At 46.1% G+C, this 21172-nt stretch overlaps 1 protein-coding gene across 3 annotated transcripts in view; it reads left to right on the plus strand.

Moving 5' to 3' along the window:
- Positions 1 to 21172, plus strand: part of DPY19L4 (dpy-19 like 4) — a 617659-nt gene that overhangs the window by 356063 nt on the left and 240424 nt on the right. For all 3 annotated transcript variants that reach the window (XR_015309916.1, XR_015309917.1, XM_086966015.1), the window contains exon 15: positions 18234 to 18290. Coding sequence is in view for 1 of the 3 variants with exons in the window: in XM_086966015.1 (XP_086822141.1) it covers positions 18234 to 18290 (57 nt within the window). In the remaining 2 variants the exon portion in view is untranslated. The remainder of the gene's footprint in view (positions 1 to 18233; positions 18291 to 21172) is intronic.

Consider the following 21172-nt stretch of genomic DNA (forward strand, 5'->3'; position numbering starts at 1 on the left):
CACAAGAAAGTTGAGGCATTTTTGTAGTCCCACTCAGGCTCCATGTTTAGGGGCCAGACTTGATCCCGGTCATAGGGCCATTCCTACGATGTTTCACTTCCTGCTTGAAGCCATCTGTCCATTTTTCTCAATTCAATATGCTTTATTCGATTCTTCACAAAAATGCATTAAAGTACACATTTCATATATCATAAAAAACACATATATTTATTATGTATTATATACAATGATCTAGTCAAGCAGCACAATGTAGATCATATTTTTTCTGCAACCAATTAGAATCCCTCTGTTAAGTCCAAGCCTAAACTCAAAAATAAAAAAATAAAGTGGGACTCTACACCATTCCTTCCACTCGGACTCCAAGGAGGAAGCATGAGCGCATCAAGATGCGAGTCGTACTCTGTCAAGGTCACCGGTCACGTTTCCTCACCTGATCCCTCTGTCAACCCTGCAACAGATCAATGCCTTCAATGAGGCCATGTGGCAAATAATTCATTGTGCATCTGACTCACTCCGACATGCATTGAGGCCTCACAGAATGGCTTGGGCCCTCCAATCAAGTTGTAGCTGGCGGGTCCCTCCCCACCGCCATCTGTCCCATTCTGTCTCACTAACGGACGCTTAACAACTCCGTTACAGACTTCTACTCTTCAATTCATGCTGGTTCCTGACCCCGGTACTAACACCACAAGCCCCAGAGGATCATCCGATACGGATTATTATGTCGGACCCTGAAGAGATGTCTGCCTGAGTTTGACGAACATCATGCTAGGAGGTTACTACAAGCATTTGCAATACAATATGTCTCGCATTTGAGAGAGTTAGAGCTATTGACATTGTAAGCGACAATGCCTTTTATTTGAGTTTAGAAATCTGCAAGCGATGAGTATATAGAAGCACGGCTGGCAGTAACTGTGCCTCTTTTACTGCCAGCCTTACTTCTCGTAAGCTAGGACTATAAGTACAAAGTGTGTGTTTACGCACCGCTTGCAGGTTTTCAAAACATATCAATAAAAATTAACAAAAGGCATTGCCATTTACAATGTCAATAGGTCAATCTCGGAAATGCGAGACCTATTGTATTGCATTGCCAGTCATGTAATAAGTGTCAGGGGACGTAATGAGTGTGCGTGTTTGTGATTTTGGGGTTATGGTATCTGGTGTATATGATGGGACAATGTAGTCATGGGGCAGAGCCATGATGTTCCTGTGTGTATGTATGATGGGGGGGTGAGAGGAGAAAGGAGGTGCTGGTGTTAGGGCGATAACTCTTAGTGTGCATGTGTATGTGGGATGGGAAGAGAAAAGGAGGGGGTGTGTGTAATGGGAAGAGGTGGAAATGGAGGGTGGGTGTGGGCATGTGATGCGAAGAGGAGGACTGGTGTGTGTGTGTGTGTATGTGTGCGAGCGTGTGTGTGTGTGTGTGTGTGTGTGTGTGTATGTGTGTGTGCAAGCGAGAGAGAGCGAGCAAGTATTGGATTGTGTAGGCACAACGGCAGAGATCCACAGTTGACACAACATAGAATTATTTGTAGTGAGAGGGAGGACCAGTGATGAAAAAGGAAAACTAAAGTTTGATTGTGAAGCGGGCCGAATGTTTGTGAGGGTGCGTGGTGGAGAGTGGTAGAGCCGGGTGTGTTTGATGTCCTTTCCTGATGGAGATTAAGTCAGGACGGCAAGTGTGTGTGTGTGTGTTGGTGTGTTTCTTTGAGAGGAGGAGAGGCAGACTCTGTGTGTGAAATCAGGCTGTGGTGGTAAGCATGCTTTGTTATGTAATTCAGATTTTTTTCATTTTTATGGGAAATGGGCTCCAAGAACATAAAAGCCATGAAATACAGTCATGCCTGGCATTTCTTACATTCCAGCGGAATTAATCAAATTAAACCTGCTGTTAGCATTTCCCTCTTTTGGGCCACGTAATGTGATTTAGCAGAGTGTAGGATCCTGTGGCTTTTGGGAAAGAGGTTCATAGAGGCAGACAGCATCCTTAATGTAATGAGGATGTGCGGTGGGAGGGAGGCTAGAGGGGTGAAGAGTGCGAGCCCAGGAGGACCAGCATCCGTAATGTAACGAGGACCCTGAATATGATGAGCGGCATGGGGGTGGAGCGGGGCGCTTAAAGGCCTGAGAGGACCAACGTCCCTAAGTGCAGAGCAGAGGATGAGGGCCAGAGAGGACCAGCAGCTCCCTTATCATAACGAGAGGCGAGAATGTAAGGATGGGATGGAGGAAGCAGAGACTGAGGGCTTGAGAGGACCAGATTAATTCAAGTCATGAGGGCCGATGATATGGAGAGTGAGGGTCGGTGGAAAAGCAGGCCTGAAAGAAGGTAGCATCTTTCAGGTGACGAGGGTTTAGGAGACAGGGGGGACGCGGTTGGGTGGAGGTACAAAGAGAGATGTGGAGGTAAGGTAACAACATCCCTAAAAAAAAACAAGCGCAGCCTCCCTTGCTTGTCATATTTCAGCTCCCGGGTGGGCCAGGTTCTGGGGGCATTGGCTTTTTATAAATGTGGGACTCCTAAGAGCCATGGGGACCACCACCACCTCCCTGAGACTTGATATTTAAATTGGAGGGGACTGCGCGGACCCTCCTCCTGAGGCAGTAAAGAGCCCCAGGGACCACCTCCTCCTGGGCCTTAATTTTTTATTCGGAGAGGTGCCACGCGGACCCCCACTCCTTCCCCCTGTAGGGCACTTAGGAGGCCTGGGGACCATCCACTCCCCAGAGCTTTAATAGTAAATTGGAGGGGGTCTGCTTTGCCCAGTAGGGCCCAGGGACCACCACCTCCCTGGGGCCAGAAATACAAAATACATGAGGGACAGGGTGATGTGCAGCCCCCCTCCTGGGCTGTATTTGGGCCTTGGGACTACCACCTCCCTCGACAGGCCTTTCACTTTGAAAGGAGGGGGGCTGCACAGCCCCCTCCTGGAGTCATTAGTGACCCTGAGGACCACCACCTCCAGGGCCGGCTCCCTGTGTCCCATAGTACCCTTGATTGGTGAAGAATACCCTCTTTGTAGTCTTGTCCTCTTCTCTCAACAAGGATTCATGTTGTCAAAGATGTGTGGATCAAGATGCTCAAGGAACAATCACATTGCCGAAGTTACATGCACACAAGGTCACTGGAGACTTTTCCTTGTAGTCCATTATGCAGCTGTAGTGTAGAATATGCACTAGTTGCTACCCAATGAGGTAGTATTCACTAATTAACCAGTAGAAAGTGCTCCATTTAGGTGACTTTTTCTGCAAAACTGTGGACTCTTGTTGGATAAGGAGCAGATGAGGTGCTGTGCTGGTCCAGTCACTCACACAGCTACTGACACACTCACATAGACACTCAGATACCCACTCACACATTCAGCCACTCTCGAATACACTCACACATTCAGCCACTCTCAAATACACTCACAGACCCATACACCCACTCGCAGACCCAATACACCCCACTCGCAGACCCAATACACCCCACTCGCAGACCCAATACACCCCACTCACCGACCCAATACACCCCACTCGCCGACCCAATACACCCCACTCGCCGACCCAATACACCCCACTCGCAGACCCAATACACCCCACTCGCAGACCCAATACACCCCACTCGCAGACCCAATACACCCCACTCGCAGACCCTATACGCCCCACTCGCAGACCCAATACGCCCCACTCGCAGACCCAATACGCCCCACTCGCAGACCCAATACACCCCACTCGCAGACCCAATACACCCCACTCGCCTACCCAATACACCCCACTCGCAGACCCAATACACCCACTCGCAGACCCAATACACCCACTCGCAGACCCAATACACCCACTCGCAGACCCATACACCCACTCGCAGACCGAATATACCCACTCGCAGACCCAATATACCCACTCGCAGACCCAATACACCCACTCGCAGACCCAATACACCCACTCGCAGACCCAATACACCCACTCGCAGACCCAATACACCCACTTGCAGACCCAATACACCCACTCGCAGACCCAATACACCCACTCGCAGACCCATACACCCACTCGCAGACCCATACACCCACTCGCAGACCCATACACCCACTCGCAGACCCATACACCCACTCGCAGACCCATACACCCACTCGCAGACCCATACACCCACTCGCAGACCCATACACCCACTCGCAGACCCATACACCCACTCGCAGACCCATACACCCACTCGCATACCCATAAACCCACTCGCAGACCCATAAACCCACTCGCAGACCCATACACCCACTCGCAGACCCATACACCCACTCGCAGACCCATAACAACTACTCGCAGACCCAATACACCGACTCGCAGACCCATACACCCACTCACAAACTCCGAAAACTAGTCACACATACCCATACAGCCATTCACACACCCACAGACCCATAAAGCCACTCACACGCCTAGTCACCGACCAATACAGCTACTGACACTCACTTACAGACCCATACAGCCCTTTCACACATCTACTCACACATCTGCATAACCACTCACATCTCACTCACAGACACATACACCTTCTCACAGACCATACATCCACTTACAGAGCCACACAGCCACCAACAAACCCAGAAAACTACTCACACACCCATACAGCCACTCAAACACCCATTCACTGACCCATAGAGCTGCAGAAACACCCACTTACAGACCCATACAGTGACTCACACGTCCACTCACAGACCCACACATCCACTCAAACACCCACTCACTGACCTTAGGAAATAAAATGTAACAACCTTTCGAAATTCACAAAAAAACAGGGATGTTATAATTCGGAAACAGCATTGAAAAACTGAAGAAATTGACACAAAAAACACAGGATACAAGGACATTATAATTAGGCTCAGATTTCACTTGCACAAAACCAGTGAAGTTCAGCAGTTATAGTTACCCGAGCAAACTATAACTTACGCCCCCATGCAATGAACTACTGACCTCACATATTACATCACTCATGACATGGTCTATGACATCACTCATGACATCATCCACAGAACCACTGACACAACCACTCATACCCCCCGACAACGTCACATATACCCACACCCACTCACTCATTTATACAGCCACTCACTCACCCATACAGCCTCATACGCAACCAGTGACTCACCCACACGACCACTTGCATACTCATTCACACATCCATATAACCACTCACTTACTCACCCATCCAACCATTCACAAAGACACGCACTCTCCAATACAGTGGAATTGCTGAGGTTGTCAGGTCACGCCCCCTTTCTCCACCACTCTGCAAAGACATGTCTGCATACTGCTGGTGGGCGATAAGGTCCCCCTGCCTCCTCGGGCCTTAGTACTAAAGTTGACTTCTTCCCCCAACCAGCAGTGCGCCAGGAGTCTCATTTACTGAGTGGTGGAGCATGAGGTCCCCCTGCCTCCTGGGGGCCATTTGTACTAAAGTGACTTCTTCCCCCAACCAGCAGTGCGCCAGGAGTCGCATTACTGAGTGGAGGAGAAAGGGGGCATGGCCTCTGATGACCTCTAAGCAATCTAGCTGTGTGGGTCTTACCGGAGGTAATAGGAGGGCTAGTTGGCCCCCAAGGATCCTCAAGAGCCAAGGGGACTGAATCCCCCAATTAGTGGTGCTCCAGGAGGTGCCTTTTCTGAATGGTGGAGACATTTTTGATTGTTGTGTCTCCACTTTGGCGAGTTTGTGTTCCAGGTACTAGGCTAAGTCTCATATGGTGTACCGTTTTTATCCGGAAAAGTGTAGGAATGGTGGGTCATAGGAATTTTGTTGATTCCCCGCAAATTCCACAAGTTTTCTTCACCTAAATGTGAGGAAAATCTGTGATTTTAGGTAAAGTTTGAGGTTTGCAGGGTATTAGAAATAAGAAAATGTTGTTGGATTCACACACAACACACCACCCTGGACTTAAATGGCTAGGTTGGGTAGGTTTTCGTGGCTGGAGGTCAAGTCCAGCCAAATACAACAGCTACCCCATTACTGTAGTGTAGTTCCTAAATTCCCAATAGACTCTGCGCATTGGAATAATATATCCTATAGATGTGCCGTAGGACTTAAGTTATAGGTCTCTATTGAATATATTAGACTTAATTGTGAGTGCCAGCAAGGTCAGAGGTCACTAGAAACTTTCTCGAATAAACTAGAAGGGATTAGTTTCTGACAACCGCATAAACATGACAACTTTGTTTCCCCAAGAATAAAACTGATCTTCAGAGTCGTGGAAAAAATAGATAGATATTTCACTCAGTCAAGTGTGCATGCTTCGTTTCATCAGAGGTACAGAGAAATAAAGAGACGGGGGTTTTCAATAAAAGTATTTATTGAACAGTCTTCTTTCTCATGCAGAAGAAATGAACTGCTACAATTGTAATACTGGCTGTAAAGTGTAATGCGTACAGCAAGAAGAGTATTATAAAATAATACTGTAAAAGCATGGTATGGTTTCTGAGCCATAAAATACATACATAAATAACAAAGACTAAAAGTCCTCATGGGCACTTGGTCCAAGCCCAGCACAGGGACTCCTATGGAGAGAGCAATTGCCCGCTGCCAACACCCTGCCCCCGGTGACCCAACACCCTACCCGTGAGAGCTTAGTGGTACAAGCCTCTTCTTCTAAAGGTGCATTCCCTTCTGCCCCTCCAGATAGGGAATCCAAGAAGCTGGACCACCCTGGGAAGATTATGTTTACTTCCTCCAGTTTGACACTGCCATCGGTGAATACCGGGTGCCTCTTGGGCCACTACTCCCATACCAACTGGGATACGGTCAAGCAGGTGCTGCCTCAATTCCTGGAGGAGGCCCTGGCCGTTCTCTCCCAGGCAGTTGCGGATGGGAGGGACGTAGCCAAATTCGCCATTAGATGTGGACTGGACACCACCAACTCACTAGGCAGAACGATTGCCATGTTGCTAGCCCTGAGGCACCACGCTTGGTTGGGGGGCTCAGAACACCTACTGGGGGCATAATCCATCGTACCTGCCACTGCTACGGGACCCGCTGACACCGTTGGGGTCCCGCTGAACTTGCTGCTCTCCCCCGCTGCCGCCACTACAAACTCGACCGCCGAGTGGGGAGAGGGCTGAACCACAACGCCCAGCATCCCTTGCTGCCTGGGGACACCTCCTACTACCGGACACCTTGGCGCCTGGAGGCGCATATAAGGAGGCTGACCCTCCCGCGTCGCGCGCGGGCTAAGCCCGGGCAAAGGGCGGGCCCTCTTAGGCCCGAGGAGGACGGGACGGGCCACCCCCCTTGGCATCTCAACAAGTGGAGGTAAAGAGACCTGGACATTATATTTACGCTCACTCACGGACCTCCCCAATGGATATTATCTTGTAAACCTCGAAATAACTAGATCTTGCTGCTGTTTTGGCGCTCACTACTTTTAAACAAGTCACACTATGATTCGCAAGGGAGTTACCAAAATTGCCATCCCCCTGAGGGATATGTCCAACGGGACACTCGACCACTACTTAAATAGGACAACATTGCCCATTCCCCGTGAAACAGAGAGACCAGATCGATCCCCATCCACAGATAGTACACCCAACAAGCGATCTCCCTCACAGGCAGCCGACATAGTACAAAACCTATCTCTGCTGGAGGAATTAAACAGTTTATGTGAAACTAAGTATGCTCCACTGGAACCGAGAATTAAGCAAACTGGCGCCCATAACTGTCCGACAGTAAGCACAAGTCCCAAGACTAGTACACCACTCCACCTAAATGATAGTCTGTTAGGTACCCCCCACTTACCATCTGCAAAAGTTATCACCCAAAATGTAGTGCTCCCTCAGGTTCCCTCCGTTAAAAGAAAGCGAAATGGGGTTAAACACCAGGGAAGTCAGGCAAAACAACTGGAACTGTGCTCACGCCCCCCATTGGCCATCATCACCTCCCCCCCCCAGCCCCAGAGGTTGCCGGGAAATCAAACTCTTCTGCACCTTCTACCCAGGCAACCCTATTGGCCCAGATCGAACATCTAGTCAAATCTATAATATCCCCGGTGATAGAAAGAATGAACAGTCTAGGGGATAGGCTTACGGGAATAGAGGAAACGATCAAGGCCAATTTGTTACTCATAAAAAACATTGCAAGATCTAACCAACCTCAGTCTCTCGCTGCCATAGAAGTTCTTAAATCAACTGCACAAAGTAATAATGTTCAAATCCAACCAGTAGCCTCACCCACGTCAGCTCCAAACATTCCTTGAGTATCCACTAACTCTACATTAGCACAGTGCACTGCCGCCAGAGTAGGGTTGAGCAAAGAACCTACATTCCATAAGGGGACAGTTGCTAACCGTGGCAACACGGCAAGAATATTTAATCACATACACCTACCACCGGAGGCCGCTCCGTTTGTGTGCGTTCTCTCGGGAGTGCCAGCACTCACAAACGGAAAAGTCGAAAGGCATCAGGACCTAAAAAATAAGGTTACATTCTGGCTAACAAAAAATAGACCCCTGTCCCCTAACTTGGATGGAAGAATAATGAGTGTTAGAAGGGTGGGCTGGCTAGGATCCCTTCCAAAAGATCTTGTTGGCGACCTGGTATTAGTAAAAATTCAGGAACAAACACGTTGTCCCATATCTCCAAACCTGGCAGCCCCAAAAAGGAGCTGGCCCTATATCCACCTGGGATCTACATGACTTTTACCCCAGTACATCATACCTCTGCCCATTAAGACCAAAAGCAAAGTGTAACCATCCGATGGGCAGAAGTGTCTGCGCATTGAGTGGTTGTAATATCTCCACTTCCAACCGATTTGAAACACTGTATAATAGCTATCTTTGACTTACATATGGAAAGTTTTTTAATAGATTCCTTTTGCCTGTTATTAATTGCCTTAATTAAAGGACAACTAGTTGTAATGGTATTGTCTCTAATGCTAATCCTGTAAAATGAACGTAATCAAAAAGGAAATTGCATCCAAAGGTTGGGCTCATATTTTAACTTGTAGATATTTTGTGTTATTGTAATGTGTTTTTTATGACTATTATGCTTTTATGATTTGCAACCTAAATCGAATAAAGCTGCTACAATTCAATAAAAAAAAGATAAGGTGTACAATATTTTGGAACACTGTATCCTTCAACGTTGAATCAAACCAGAAACTAAAATACATAGGATTTTCGTCCTACTCAGTAATAGCGGATATTTGATCCTTTAACCCACTCTAGACGTCTAGTTGAGTATTTTATGGGAAAAAGGGGTCTGTGAAAAGCACGACTGAGTTACTCTAGTATCTATCGTTAAATTAGTGCCTTATCAAACGTTGGGCGCCATGTAGTGTAGTTCCTATATTCCCAATAGGCTCTGCGCATTGGAATAATATATCCTATAGATGTGACGTAGAACTTATATGTCTACTAGTTCTCCATCAAATATATTAGACTTAATTGTGAGTGCCAGCTAGCTTAGAGGTCACTAGAAACTTTCTCGAATAAACAAGAAGGGATTCGTTTCTGACAACCTCATAAACACGACAACTTTGTTTCCCCAAGAATAAAACTGATCTTCAGAGTCGTGGAAAAAATAGATAGATATTTTACTCAGTCAAGTGTGCATGCTTCGTTTCATCAGAGGTACAGAGAAATAAAGAGACGGGGTTTTCAATAAAAGTATTTATTGAACAGTCTTCTTTCTCATGCAGAAGAAATGAACTGCTACAATTGTAATACTGGCTGTAAAGTGTAATGCGTACAGCAAGAAGAGTATTATAAAATAATACTGTAAAAGCATGGTATGGTTTCTGAGCCATAAAATACATACATAAATAACAAAGACTAAAAGTCCTCATGGGCACTTGGACCAAGCCCAGCACAGGGACTCCTATGGAGAGAGCAATTGCCCGCTGCCAACACCCTGCCCCCGGTGATCCAACACCCTACCCGTGAGAGATAGGTGGTTCAAGCCTTTTCTTCTAAAGGTGCATTCCCTTCTGCCCCTCCAGATAGGGAATCCAAGAAGCTGGACCACCCTGGGAAGCGTATGTTTACTTCCTCCAGTTTGACACTGTGGTCGGTGAATACCGGGTGCCTCTTGGGCCGCTACTCCCATACCAACTGGGATACGGTCAAGCAGGTGCTGCCTCAATTCCTGGAGGAGGCCCTGGCCGTTCTCTCCCAGGCAGTTGCGGATGGGAGGGACGTAGCCAAATTCGCCATTAGATGTGGACTGGACACCACCAACTCACTAGGCAGAACGATTGCCATGTTGGTAGCCCTAAGGCACCACGCTTGGTTGAGGACATCTGGCTTTTCGGGGAATGTCTAATCAACTTTGATGTACATGCCTTTTGACAACAAGCAGGCGCTGGAGGGCTTAAAGATTCTAGAGCTACGGCCGAAGCTAGGGAAGGGGGCGTCCAACCACGTCTTGCCCAGTCTAGCCACCGTTTCACGCAAGCTGCCCAGCCTCTGGGTGGTCGCGGGACCCAGCAACCTCGCAGGTCTGGGACCCAGCAGGCGGGCCAGTCCACCGTTCCTCCCCTCCGCAGCCTCCCAACCTTCCTAGTCTGATGTTTCAGGCCCGGCAACGGCCAGTTGGAGGCACGATTCACCATCACCTCCCCCTCTGGCAATTCATCACGTCGGAAAGGTGGGTTTTGCAAATCGTCCGTAGGGGCTATTCCTCCCCTTCAAGATAGCTCCTCCCTCCATGCCACCGTCTTACAAACTCATAACGGAGGATCATTTGGCCTTGTCCACCAGGAAGTCTCAGCTCTCTGGCCCAATGGAGCTATAGAGAGGGTATCTGCGCCAGAAGTAGGTCGTGGCTGCTATTTCCGCTACTTTCTGGTGCCCAAGAAGGACAAAGGCCTGAGTTCTATTCTAGACCTCAGGGCCCTCAACCGCTTCCTCCGAAAGTAGTGTTCAGGTTGACTCTGGTCCTGTCTGGCCTTGACCTCCGGAGACTGGATGATGGTGATGGACTTGCAGGACGCTTAGTTTCATATTCCCTTCTTGCCATACCACAGATGCCATCTACGGTTCATGGTGGGCCACAAGCACTTTCAGTTCACTGTCCTCCCCTTTGGCCTTACCAGTGCCCTCGGTGTTCACAAAGGTGATAGCGGTCGTTGCAGCTCCTCTGCGCAGATCAGGGGTTCCAGTCTTCCCCTATCTCAACGACTGACTGGTAAAGGCTCTCCTCCCACCTCCAGACTACGGCGGACCTCCTGTACTTGCTGGGGGTTCACTATAAATGGGCCAAAGTCACACTTGACTCCCTCTCAGTCACTCCCTTTCATCTGAGCTGTTCTGTACACAGTGCATTTTCGGGCCCATCCTCCCAAGCAGAGAGTCTGGGATATTCGGGCTATGATACTAATGTTTCATCCTCTATCCCCGGATTTCGGTGAAAATGACTGAGGCTTCTGGGCCTCATGGCCTCCTGCATCCTGCTAGTGGATCATGCCGTATGGCATATGCAGGCTCTGCAGTGGGACGTGTAGGTCTAGTGGACGCAGCATCAGGGGAATCTTTCCAACTATATTCAGATCTCAGAGTGAACTGCACAACAACTGCAGTGGTGGCTAATGAACCAAGATTGGGTTAGAGGCAGATCCCTCTCCCTTCCCCAACCAGATCTAATGGTGGCGACAGATGCGTCTCTCCTGGGATGGGGCAGCCATCTGGGAGAGACTGAGATCAGAGCGTCTGGTCTCCGGCGGAGGCCGGGATCCATATCAACCTGGAGCTCCGGCCGATCCGACTGGCACTGAAAGCATTCCTTCCCTCTCTCAAGGGGAAAGTGGTTAAGGTATTCACTGACAACACCACTGCCTTGTGATACTGCAACAAACGGGACGGGGAAGGGTCGTGGACCCTTTGTCAGCAGGCTTTTTGCCTCTGGACATGGCTGGAAGATCAGGGCATGGCCCTGTTGGTTCAATACCTGGCTGGTTCTTTGAATACTAGGGTGAACGAACTTAGCCATTGGTGCTCGGTCGATCACAAATGGCGTCTTCACTCGGAGGTGGTGCAAGGTCTCTTTCAGCAGTGGGGAGAGCCTTGGTTAGATCAATTTGCCACCGAAGAGAACGCGCTCTGTCAGCAGTTTTGCACGTTGGTGTTTCCAAAGCGAAACTTGCTTTGCGAGGCTTTTCGTCGCAAGTGGAACTACGGCTTCCTGTACCACTTCTGCCCTGAGTGCTCAAGAAGATCAAGCGCGACCGGGCTGAAGTTATTCTTGTGGCTCCGGACTGGGCACAAAGAGTCTGGTACTCTGAGCTTCTGAGCCTGACCATCGATCCTCCAATCAGACTGCCCCTTCGGGAGGATCTTCTTTCTCCGCAGCATGGGACGGTTCTCCACCCGAACCTGTCCAGACTCTACCTCCTTGCGTGGAGATTAAGTGGCACAACAGTTTACAGCTTTCGACCTTCCGCCCGAAGTCTGTAATGTCATCTTAGCAACCAGCCATCCCTCCCCTTAATCGGTATACGCCTGTAGATGGAACAAGTTTGTGGCATGGTGCAAATCATTTTCAGAGATACTTTGTATATCTTTCTTTGGCCCAGCTCTGGGCTCTCTCAAAGGTGATCTTGCTGCTATCTCTGCTTTTCTTCGGCTACCAGATCAGCCATTCTTGTTCAAGTCTCCTATTGTTAAAAGGTTCTTTAAGGGCATTACTCATCTATTTCCTCCATCTCCTTTAATAATGCCACAGTGGGATTTGAATCTTGTTCTCACATACCGTATGTGGGGTCCCTTCGAGCCTCTTCATAACTGTCCTCTCAGGCTCCTCACTCTGCCGTGATTGTGGCCATCACCTCTGCTTGCAGGGTGAGTGAGCTTCAAGCTTTCTTCCAAGCCCCCTTTCTTCTCTGTACATTCGGACAAAGTGGTGCTTAGAATGAGGCCTTTGTTTCTTCCTAAACTGGTTACACCATTTCATGTAGGACAATCTATCACTATGCCCACCTTTTTCCCACCTCCACACCCTTCCAAGGAGGAGGAGAGACTCCACCGTCTGGACCCGAAACGTGCGCTGTCATTCTACCTTGACCGCACCAAAGATTTCTGGGTGGATAATCAGCTCTCTATTGGATATGTAGGTGCCAAGTGTAAGGATTGCAGGTAAGTTCCACAGGAGCGTCAGGAATCCGAAGAATATTCCACAGCCTTCCCCTACGGCCTTCCGACTCTATCAAACACTATAGTACGAGAGACATGCCAGGGGAAAACAGGGAGACAAAACAAGGAAAGGTTGGGGAAAAAAGATGCTTGATGGTGGTCTTCAGAATGGATGTGTGGCAACTTCAATAAGGAACTGGACGACAGGTAGGCTGCAATGAAAGGTAGGTAAGTAACCTATCTAAAGAAAACACTAAAGTTATATTCACTAGGACACCCTTATGGATTTAAACATTACATACCAAAAGTGTACAACAGGTAGGCAAAGGATTTTCTGACTTGTCGCAGAAGTGGTATGGGGACTCTTATTTAAGGAAACTCATCCGGAGCTGTGGCACAGATAACATAACATATCAGTGAGTGACTACTACTTCAATACAAGTACATGCAATATAATCAAACTTGTTACACTTCTCACTTTGACTGCTGTAGAAGGCTGGAAGAAACATCCACTAGTATGATGGCATGTAATGTATCTATTGCCCACTCCTCTGTCGTTTGTATGAACCTCTATAACACCAAAACATGTAGTCAGACGTGGTGGAGAAGTGTGGCTCAGGGGTTAGAGGCGGCAGACCCGGAAGCTGAGATCGGCCCTGGACCAGGGTTCAATTCCCCGCCCCGACGGGGGTTGGGCTCAATAATTCCACGGACTCGATAATTCTCGCTCCGGTGCCTACTCGACTCACGGGTTCACACTCTGCGACTCTGGGCAATAGCTTGCTTAATCTCCACAACGGCCCCTCGCGGCGGGATGCCTGGCTTTCACCTTGTGGATACCCTGCCGGGGTATCTCACAGGGGAACACCAGGACGGGTTCCCTAAGCAAGCGCATAGATGCCTGCGATGTGGGCGATTTGCGCTATATAAATACATGTACATTTACATTTACATTTACAACAGGACCTTTTAAACAATATTTATATATATGCAGCGCAAAAGCGCTGTTACCGTGATTCTACGTAGAGAAGATGAAGCTGCACCCACTCTGGTCCACGCAAGGATTCCAAATACGGGAAGCTGAATCTCTGAACAAGAATCCAGCAAGGGAATGTGGAAATAAAAAGGAGTAAAGGGTTAACCCAAATTGAAAAGGCGGATAAGGGGAGGAGCAGAACTAACTAGCTAACTAATTGGGTTAAAATTAGGAAAACCCGACCGGGCAACGGAGAACAAGCCCGGCTGCCGGGTGGAGCAAGCCAAGCGAGAAAGTGACAGTGATAAGCCCGGCCGGACAGCGGAGAACAGTCCCGGCTGTCAGGCGGAGCAATCACTAGCAGGAAATATCAAGGCTGAGCCCAGCCGGATGGCGGAGTAAAACCCGGCCGCCGGGCGGGACTCAAGGGCAGGGAACGAAATGGTCACAAGCAGCAATCTAAATTAGGTGCCAAAAGAGAACGCCTGTAGACAGCTGGACGCTGCCGGCGGAGCGAGAAAACCGGAGCCCGCTAAGGGAACACGGGGGCCGGTGACGCTCCACTACGATACACCAAAACAGGAAGTGAACCAAGGAAGCGGAAGTCAGGCAAACAGCAACAAGACGGACACGGAAGCGAACAGAGCTAGACGCTAGAACGTGAAGCGTCTCTCAATGGGTCATGGTGTCCTAAATAGCGCGAAATTAAAGGGACAGTGTAGTAGGAGGCTCGAGGCATGACGCCAAGAAAGGCTGGGCTGTTCAAAAACATACCATTTCTCAACGGGTTGTCCTTTGTATAAAGATCTGCTATGCTTTAGCTAAGAAGGATCCTACAGTGGGATTGCGTGCTCATTCCAATAGGACTACGGCAGCAACCACAGCTTGGCATTTGGAGTCCCACTTCTTGATATCTGCCATGCGGCAACGTGAGCATCTCTGCACATGTTTACCAGACATTACTGCCTGGACAGCCAAGTCCAAAGGGACGGCTGTTTAGCTCATTCGGTCCTCCAGGACTTTCTCGTCTGAACTTGGTTCGCACACCCTCCTCCAGGGATGGTATTGCTGGGGTATCTATTCTAAGGCAACGAATCTTCAACTAACTGTGTCTTTCAGTTGAACAAGTTAATTACCTTCGGTAACAATGTATCTGTAAGAGACTTATTTTAGTTGTAGATTCCTTACCGCCCAACCATCCTCCCGCTCTGCAAACTGATTTATGGATAGGGACTCCAAAACAGGGCCCTAGTTGTGGCACACCAATGGTCCGCGTCTTGCACGGCTCTGTGCTCCTGGTGTGGAAAGTCTTTTCAGAACTGACCTCCGCGCGCAGGGGTGGCATATAAGTAGGCAACGTGACGTCAGCGCGGTGACCCCGACAACGGACACAGAGTCTACCGACACCACCAACCGATGCATGGGGGTACTGCTAAAGAAAAATCTGCGGATCCAGACTGACACCTGGGGGAAATTCTAAGGTAAGGAATCTACAACTAACATACGTCTCTTACAGATACATTGTTACCGAAGGTAAGTAACTTGTTCTTCTTTCCATTATTGGCTCCCAGGTGTAAGCCAGTGTGAAAGAAAGATCATTTACATCAATTTGCCCTTATAAACAAAATAGCATGGCTAGCCCCAAAATCAAAGTTGTGCAAATAACCACTATTCCTAGAATCAGTATTCAGGATCAGTAAAACATGACTATGACTAGGTTTCCTTCGTACCCGTTTTCCATTCATTATATTTTACTTTGTGCATGCATTTGGGCATGGGCCACATTTCAGAAATACCCAAGTCCCCTTCATACCCATGTTCCATTCATGATATTTTTCTTTATACATTGGTGCATGGTATGTACACAAGGAAATATCATTGTTTTCTGCAGCTCAGTTGGTGGGTCTGGGTATTTCATGTTTTGGGACAGCCAAAAATTATATAGTGTATGGAATAAAACCCTTTTTCTTGATAAACCTGATCCCACAAGAATCCAGGATTGGAATATATATATATATATATATATATATATATATATATATATATATATATATATATATATATATATATATATATATATATATATATATATAGAAAAAGAAAAGAATCACTCCTCAAGTGAGTTGCAGGATGACGTATTTATTCACTCCACTTGGGAGCTTGTTCACATAACGCACTCAAAAACACAGGGACAATTTATAGTAAAAATAAAAGTGGGACAATTCAAAAAAGTGTGCACGCCCTCTCTGCATTACTGATAAACATGATAGACAGACTAACTCTTATACAGATGCATAACAACGCAAACAGACTGGTATTTACAAAACAGGCTTGCAATTGATCAACAAATGTGACAATCAAATTAAAACCTAGCTCTTCAAGTACATTTAGAATAATTAAAATGTAAAAAACAAAAACTTTCTCGATTCACTAGTTCTGGTTGTAGAGCTTTCGAGCTGTCAATGGTGGTCCGAGTTAGGAGACCGGATCTCCTCCATAAATTCGCTACAACTTTCCATAAATCCCAGGAAAATACTCAGACACCCAGGTTACTTGCAGTGAAAGTTTATTCGGCAAGTGAAAAAAACGACGCGTTTAGAAGGCTGCACTATGAAATAAGCAATCTGTGTATAGACCTATTTGCTTTACTGCGGGCAGTAATTGTATCAATAAAGTTATTTGAATTTGAACTATAATAATATATGGATTTAACAATCAAATCATTCATACTAGCAGTGCAAATTATTTAACTGTGTATTTATGCCATTTCCGGTTTCATAACGATATTTTACGTTACCTGAATGTACTAAATGAAATAAGGTATACTGTGCAATGATAAAACAAAGTAACGTTTAATTTACCGATGTAACACAATCTTACGATGGAAATGTGTTTATAATTACCTAAAACCTAGGTGTATACTTTTTCTCCATGATATAAAATGGGAAGACGGACATTCCAAATGGCTGCCAATGGTGCTTATGTTTTACACGGGGTATGTTCACACAATGTAATTGACATGCTTTTAAAAATGGTGGAGTGTACGATAGTAACGAGCGTGAGCAAGCCGTAAAGGTGAAACGCGTCGTTTTTTTCACTTGCCGAATAAACTTTCACTGCAAGTAACCTGGGTGTCCGAGTATTTTCCTGGGATGTATGGAAAGTTGTGGCGTATATATATATATATATATATAAGGATCTGCTTGATGCTTTTTTCGATTATTTCTTATTTCAGCGACTAGTTTCTTTGGGGAAATGATGTGGTGGCTTCAAATATCACCCATGTCCAAATTTTTAATTCAGGCAAGTTTTGAAAAATATATAGCTTTCCTGATTCACACCAGTTTCCACCACAAACTGCAATTTGGTTGAAACCACAAAAAATAGAAAAAATGGACACCACTTAGAAAAATGCAAAAACTGTGATGGAAATAAAAGGTGTCTTTCTGCTCTGCTTGTTCCTGAAAGCTGGCAGTTTAGTAATCTTAGCACTCTAAACCTTTTTTGATGCAATTTTTAGAAAACAAAATACACTTGCTTGCACAGCAACTTTTTTGCATTAACCATGGGTACTTTTAGAATCCCCAGGATGTGGGGAAAAAGTTGCACAAATTTGGCTTTGATACATTTTCTGGTAAGAATGTTGTGAAGGCTTAAGCGTGCAGTACCCCGAACATAAAAGTGGCTCAGCAGTGTAGGTTGAAAAGCATCAGTAGCTAAGAGATTACTGTAGTTACTGCTTGAGTTAATTAGCTTCTTTTTTTAAATGAAAAATAAATGAAGTTGGCCAGTTTAGCCTGCCTATAGACTGGAAAAAGACATTGTTTATTTATTTAAACACACTTTTGCCCTGAAAAGATAGAGTGCTCAGGATCCCAGGCATGGATGGGGTAACTCAGTGTTCATAACTTTGATGAGGATTCCCATGGAAGAGAACTAGAATTACAGATAAGTAACTCTTCCTTCTTTAACCATTACCTTGGTCAGTAGTTCGTAAACTAATATTGAAGATGCCTAGATGATCATACCAATTGGAATTTAATGTTGATGATTCCATCTTTCTAAAATATTGGTGTACTTTTGCTTGCAGTTAATGTTTTGATAAAGATGATGTGACGATTAAGTTCTTGTGGAAATATTTTTAACATAATCTTGTATTTTTCTTGCTTTGACAGGCTGTCCTTCTGAGCTTCATAGTGCCCTCGCTTATAGGCACTATGTTATATAGAGAGGTAAGTAGTCATATTTATCTCATTTTTCTGTTGTATGGTTCTTACTAAACAAGTAACAGTGTGCGTTTAGACGTCAGAGTATCAGGGACTGAGTCCACTAATACTATCAGTTAATGTTAGCCCAATTCCTGGCTAACACACAGTGCACCACCTGGACCCCTAAACCTGACAGGGTACTTGATGGTATCTGCAGCCTCAGAACATGATAACCCTCCCAAGGAATTCGTGGAAACAGATCTAAGCGTTTGTTATTACTTTAGGCGTGCCCAAAGGGAGACACAAGAAATACTCACATTGGCATTTCAAATATTTATTGAAGCAATTAGATTTTTTTTTCTTCAATATATTTATCTTTTTTCAGGTTTCATATAGATAAATAAACGTGTGATGGCAATACAGTCATGTACTACATACCTTAGTGTCAATATAACGCTGACAATATTGTACAATGCTGCAATATGGTGTTTAACCTACTTCTTAGGACACAACAGAACATCATATAAAGCAGCAATGCATGATAGACAATTGTGACCAGTCCCATAGCCTTTGCCTCTGTTCAGGAGTCTGACCTGGTGTCACCCTAAAGTCTCCCTCCAGGGTCCCCATTCCATACTAAGTCCTCCACCATCCCCATACCTTGTAAAGCTTGCTGGGACAGCCTCTACCATCATATGTCACCTTTTTGCTTACCATGTAGAGGTCTATCCACCTCTGCCATTCTTGTATTGAGGGTACCTTTGGCGCACCCCAGTTCTTGGCCATGTCTCTGTTGGCTACTACCTGGGCTAATTAAATAAGCAATTGGATTCCATTGTTAACAGCATTACAAGAATGGTGAAAATTATAAATAGTTCAACCATTGGACGTTGCAGTGATAATATGAATATACATCATACTAATAACCCTACCTAAGTTTAACTATGCTAAAGAGCATAATATGGTGTGCATTCTGCCAGATCTTTTGGAGTAGCCCAGACGTTCTAACTCCGAACCAGGGCATCGTCAGGCACCCCAACCCCGGACATTGCAATCTTGCACTTTGGCTTCTGAGGTCTTAGAGTTTGGCTACCTAAAACTGCCCCCAGAATCCATGTCCATCCTTAAATAGTCCTCAGACACACTACACAGGCCTGCTATGTAACCAAATGGATACATTTTTTCCATTACTGTCTTCCTAAACACATTGACCTAATGAAACCAGAGGTCCTGGGCATAGTATGTGACCTACTTCATCTACATATGTCCGGCCTTGCCTACTCCTCTATCCTCCTGCAACTGCAGCTTCCTACAAAATAGTAAACATTTCTCTTTATTCAAAATCCCAGTCATTAAAGTCTGCATTGAAGGACTTAAACAACTTATTCCAGACAGAGTACCCATGACCCCTATCTGGAACCTCAGTGTGGTCCTAACTCGATTCATGTGCCGAACCCCTTCACTCATGCCAGCTACAGTTTCTTGCAAGAGAATGAGTGAGTATCAATCTCTTACCCTAGAGGAGTATTTCTTCCAAGTACAAAACAAAAGAGTCATCCTCAGCACTACCCTAAAGTTTCTGCCTAAGGTGGTATCCCCCTTCCACATTAAACAGACAGTTGAGCTCCCTGAGTTTTCCCCACATCCAGACTGTGTAGCAGAGAGAGCCTTCCACACACAAGATGTCAAATGGCTCACCTAGAATAAAGTCCCTTTGCAACACACATTAACTTTGTCGCTTAAACCAGACCACACAAGGGCCATCCTCTCTCCAAAGCGGGCATAGCCAGATGGCTAGACAAGTGCATTCAAACTTGCTATGCCTAAGCTAAAAGACAACGGTCTGTCCCACCCATGCCACACTACCTGCAAAAACGGGCTTCCAAGGCTTTCCTTCATAACATCCCCATAGCTGATGTATGTAAAGCAGCTACTTGGTCCACTCAACACACATCTACCAAACACTAAGGTGTTGATGTCCTAGCATGTTAACAAGAATATGTTGGAAAGGCTGTACTACCTACCCTAGTCCTCTGCAACATCCTCCGGCTAGCCACAGCTTACGCGAGAACTGCTTTACAGTCTATGCACATAATGTGTATCTACAGCGACCCATACCGTGAACAGACTGTTACTTACCCTGATAGCATAAGTTTGTGGAATGTAGTGGTCCACATGTGCCTACCCACTGACCCCAGCCTGGTCATCTTATTTCTAAAGCTCATTCCCATCCTCATCCGCCATGCGGGAGAACAATCTAACATTGATGCCGATGCACCTGCGGAACACTTCTTCCAAGAAAAACAAGTTGCACACATCCGTTCTTAACCCTTAGATGGCAGGAGTATGCACAGCATGTGAAGCTATAGCCCTGCATACCACAAACAGATGCTTACAGGGTAAACAACCTAGTCCTTGTACAGAGAGGTGATCGATTGAGCCTCAGTGGATTGAATATGCATTTCTGCTACACGGTGCCCCATCCCTTTATGTAACAATGCTATACAGACCTTGGACTTTATCTTATGAAAGTGCTCAGAGCTGGTGCAATATTGGGTTACATTTTTACATACTCGTTTTAGTAATGAAAAAATGTATAATGAAAGATACTTTGGCTCTGTTCCAATCATCTTTTAATAAAAAGTTAAGTTATTGCTCTTTAAACTTTTAAAAATGGTTAAAAAAATGTTTAGGCTATTCCTTGATGTACAAATAGCACTTTAACTATTACATTTGCATAGAGATTGAAGTGGTTGCTTTTTTAATTTGATGCTTTGTGATGTGATTATATTATGATGATCTCATGCCGGGGACTAATTATTCCAAAACTGTTAGTGGCTCTCTTGAAAATATTCAGAAAAACTGAGATGGGTTATAAAGTGCGGATTTGCATTGAAAATGTAAAA

The sequence above is a fragment of the Lissotriton vulgaris genome, chromosome 4_1 (genome assembly GCF_964263255.1).
Source record: "Lissotriton vulgaris chromosome 4_1, aLisVul1.2, whole genome shotgun sequence".
In the NCBI taxonomy this organism is placed as follows: Eukaryota; Metazoa; Chordata; class Amphibia; order Caudata; family Salamandridae; genus Lissotriton; species Lissotriton vulgaris.